Source organism: Pterocles gutturalis, unplaced genomic scaffold, assembly GCF_000699245.1.
Source record: "Pterocles gutturalis isolate BGI_N339 unplaced genomic scaffold, ASM69924v1 scaffold22250, whole genome shotgun sequence".
In the NCBI taxonomy this organism is placed as follows: Eukaryota; Metazoa; Chordata; class Aves; order Pterocliformes; family Pteroclidae; genus Pterocles; species Pterocles gutturalis.
The window spans coordinates 1-3896 of NW_010143937.1; the positions used below are offsets into that span (position 1 = coordinate 1).

The 3896-nt window shown below is 62.3% G+C and overlaps 1 protein-coding gene across 1 annotated transcript in view; it reads right to left on the minus strand.

Annotated features, from left to right (window-relative positions):
• Window positions 1-364: 364 nt before the first annotated feature.
• Window positions 365-3896, minus strand: part of LOC104470133 (phosphatidylinositol 3-kinase regulatory subunit beta-like) — a gene marked incomplete at its 5' end in the record, with an annotated part of 5956 nt that continues 2424 nt past the window's right edge. The window contains 10 exons of the mRNA XM_010084949.1: window positions 365-666; window positions 897-1067; window positions 1292-1363; window positions 1612-1788; window positions 1991-2133; window positions 2400-2525; window positions 2759-2939; window positions 3105-3203; window positions 3309-3414; window positions 3724-3809. Of these exons, the coding sequence (XP_010083251.1) occupies window positions 474-666; window positions 897-1067; window positions 1292-1363; window positions 1612-1788; window positions 1991-2133; window positions 2400-2525; window positions 2759-2939; window positions 3105-3203; window positions 3309-3414; window positions 3724-3809 (1354 nt within the window). The remainder of the gene's footprint in view (window positions 667-896; window positions 1068-1291; window positions 1364-1611; window positions 1789-1990; window positions 2134-2399; window positions 2526-2758; window positions 2940-3104; window positions 3204-3308; window positions 3415-3723; window positions 3810-3896) is intronic.

Genomic DNA, 3896 nt, shown 5'->3' on the forward strand with positions numbered 1-3896 from the left:
GGGAGGATGCAGACACCCAGCGGATCCTCCGGCATCCCAGCAGGGAGCCCCTCGGCCGCAGCAGCGCTCGTGACAGCTCTACCGGAGTGGTGACCAACGCCGTAGCCAAGGAATCGGGAACTAAGCTCTAGAGTGATGCGTAGCAGGGCGAGCTGCCAGCAAGAAGGGGATCTGACCTGGGTTTGGGGGAAGGGGAGGGGGCTGTGCTCGCCCCCAGCGATTCAATCACCACTGGATCCCACCTCCTAGAGGCTGGAACCCACTGGGAGTCAACAGCCCAAGAAAAAAAACGTCAGCCAACGTGGGTTTCAGGTACTGACCAAAAGGGACACCAGGAACGGTGACAGACATCTCAGAGGCTCTGGAGGGGCAGGAGCACAGAGACTCGACTATACAGGGTGCGAGAGTCCAGAGCCAGAAAGCAGCGCCCTGGGGAGAAGCTGAAGGCAGCTGTTGTGTTGTGCACGGGCTGCTCATCTGGCCGGCGGCTGGGAAAGGACCGGGTGAGCCAGCGTGACATTCAGGGAGTCATTGTGCTGCACCAGGGACGTGTGCTTGTAGTGCAAGACCAGGTCCTTGAGGGAGGCGTAGAGGTTGTAGGGTTCAGCGAACCCGTAGCCCGTCGCCGTTTTGTAGATCACGCAGTGCTTGGTGTCACCGTCCACCCTGCCGGGGAGACAAGGGAGCACGGGTCAGAGCCACGCTGGGACAGGGACAGCAGAGCATAAATGGGTGTCGCCACAGCAGCCCAAAGATAAATCTGGCCCTGGCAGGAGGAGCCGAGGCAGACGGGAGGGCAAAAACGCCGGCTGCCCCCCCCCCCAGCCTCCAGCATCTGGCGAGAGAAGGGCAGAGCAATGCGGGAGCGCGGCCCGCGTCTGCTGGGGGGTACTCACACCACGGAGCAGGCGTAGCATCCCTTCTGGCTGCTCTCGCGGATCAGGAAGGTGCCGTCTCGCTTGCCGCACAGCATCTCTTCTGCCTGCAAGCGGTTGATCTTCCCCACGTACCACGTCCGCTCCTCGTGGTGGGGCAGCTCCTCCTCGTCATCCATCATGGAGTACTGGCTGGAGTTGAGCACAGGCAGGGTCAGAACCCCTTGGTTTGGGCACGTGGCCCCCAAATCTCCCCTCCCCAATGCTAGCTGCCATCACTCCTGGCAGGAAAGGCTCCTCAGCTCCCAGGCAGGGAGATGGGACTTGCCGGTGGCCCTGGAGCCGGCAGAACTGGCTGCGCAGCCTCCGTTCCCGCAGCCCCCCACATCCCCCAACGCATGAACACGGACACTCACTCCTCTGTTTCGTTCTTGATGCCCAGCCACTCGTTGATTTTCTTCTGCCGGGCACCCTTCTGCGTCAGCCACCTGGGTGGGGAAGGAGAGGCAGAGCTCAGCGCCGGTGGCACCAGCCATCACCAGAGGGCAGCATCTGTCCCCTTTGAGGGACCGCCGTGCCCTGAGGCCGCACGCTGCAGGGCTCCTCCTGCACCCAGCAGCCCACAAGCCGGTCCAACAAGCCTCAAAGCCCTCAAGGAACCAGCTGGATCGCTCCTGGGCTGGAGGGGCAGCAGGGCCCCATTCCCAGCCCTCGGCGGGGGGCAGGTACTACGTACACCAAATACTGGTCCCGCAGTTTGCGCAGCTGCATGAGGTCTGGCTTGAGGCTGTTCATGCGCTTGTCGATCTCCCGGTTCTCCGAGGCTTGTTTCTTCAGGTCCTGTTCCAGCTTCATCTTGCTATCGTGGATCTCAGTGATGCGAGACTTGAGCTTCTCCGAGTTCATGAGGATCCTGGGAGAAGGAGGAGGGGGTTTAGGCTGTGAGCCAGCGTGGGGGAGGCGGAGGAGGCAGCCTGCCAGCTCCAGCCCACAGCACGCTGCTGGAGAGACAAGGATTGTGCGTGCCTCAGCTCTGCGCTGGGCCAGGATGATCCTTCCAGCCCCCGGAGCCCTTCCCCGGGCAAGGGCAGGTCACCACCACCCCCTGTCCTCACCGTTGCACCTCCTTCTCGTTGCCTTCCCGCCGGAAGCGCTCGATGTACTCCTTGCTGCATTTCTCCTGCGTCTGACACTGCTCCTCAAAGATCTTGATCGTCTCGTTGAAGGCCTCGATCGCCGTCCTCTTCATCTGCAGCTCCTGAAAAGGGAGAGGAGAGCTGAGGAAGGGGGAGCATTTGGGCAGGTTTCTGCCCATCCACTTCCCCTATTCCCCCCTCCCCAGAGCAGTACTGCCCTTGCTGCAGCCCCTCTTCAAAGCCCATTTTCTGGGAGTCCCCTCAAGCCCAGCAGCAGACAAACGGGGCAGCAGGTGCCCAATCTTTGCCCTCCTCCGTGCACAGCCGTGTGGGTGCCAGCGATGGTGGGATGTCGGGGCATCCCATGGGGAAGGCAGTGCCCACGTACCTGCGAAGTGCGTGTGTACTCCTCGTACAGCAGGTCGTACTCCCAGCTCTTGTCCTGGTACTGCTGGTGATAGACCTTCAGCTGCTCCCCCACGGCTTCCACGCTGTCCTCTTTCACCACTTGGTCCTGCCGGACACACAGCCTCAGTCAGGATCTGTCCTGCCCCACAGCAGCCCCTCTGCAAGGCAGCTGGTCCCACAAAACCCCACCAGCCCTGCGGGATGGCTGTCACCCCACAATGTCCCAGCATGGAAGAAGGAGTGGGACACTGTCATCTACCAAAGGACCAGTGATGGACAAGCAAACGCGCCCGGTTCGGGCTGTGCGGGCCAACCGCGTCCCTGCGGCATGGGCCTCACCTGCTGGTACTTGGAGATGGGGTAGAGCAGCCTGGTGTCCAGCTTGGCGTTGTACTGGGCGAGCGACTCGTGCCGGTAATGGGTGATGAGCTCCACCACCGAGCCAAAAGTCAGGGGCTCTGAGAAGCCATACTTCCCTTCCCGGTGAAAGATCTTGATCAGCTTGTTGTTACCTCCCTTCCTGTAGCGAGGAGGGGAGAGGAGAGGACCCTTACCACCACCGCAGCACCCTACATCCGCCTGGACGTGTCCCTCACGCCAGCTTGACGTCTGGGCAGCTGCAATCGCTTGTGCCAACAGCTCCACCCCGCAGCAGCGGAGCTCCCCGGGGACCCCAGCACCCTACCTGAGCGTGAGCGTGTATTCCCCCTGGATCTTGCTGGAGGCATCGCGCACCAAGAAGGTTCCATCTGGTGTGTCTCGTAGCTTCTCGTTCACCTCCTCCCTGCGAGGAACACGATTGTCATGGCCCATGAGGTGCAACCAGAGCTCCCCTAGATAACCCGACGGATGGGGGACCCAGGACGTGAGCTGGCAGCCACCCCCTTACCGGGAAATGTCACCCCAGTACCACTCGGCGTCCTGCAAGGGCACGCTGTTCCCGTTGGCCAGGCTGGCCGCGCTGGGCTTTGGCTTAGGTGGTTTTGGAGGCAAGGCTGTAAGAGAAGGAGGGTTGAAGCAGAGGGAGCCCACGTCCCAGCTCCCCACCCTTGCCAAGGCCAATCCCCCCGTGCACCGAGTCCCCGGCCCTGCAGTGACCGCCCTGGGAAGCCCCTCTTGGCCACCACGCTGCCAGGAGCTGCTCCAGGCACGTGTACAGCAGCAGATGAATGCATCGAGCTGGCCTCCAGGCACAGCCGGGCTACAGAAACGCCCTCGGCAACCCACTCGTGAGGACAGAGACTCCACACCCCCGGCGCACAAACACCAGCGCCTCGGGCCCCAGGGAAGGGGCATCTCAGTACCTGGAGGCAACTGTTCCGGCTCCAGCTCCTTTGTCTGCAGAAGTATCTCCAGAAACAGCACCGAGAAGTCAGGGCTCAGCTCTGGGCTGCAGGGACAGAGGAGCCAAGATCAGTGGTTGTGGGGGAGAACTTGGCAACGCTACGGTGCCCCCCGGGCAAAGGGGCTGCCGGGG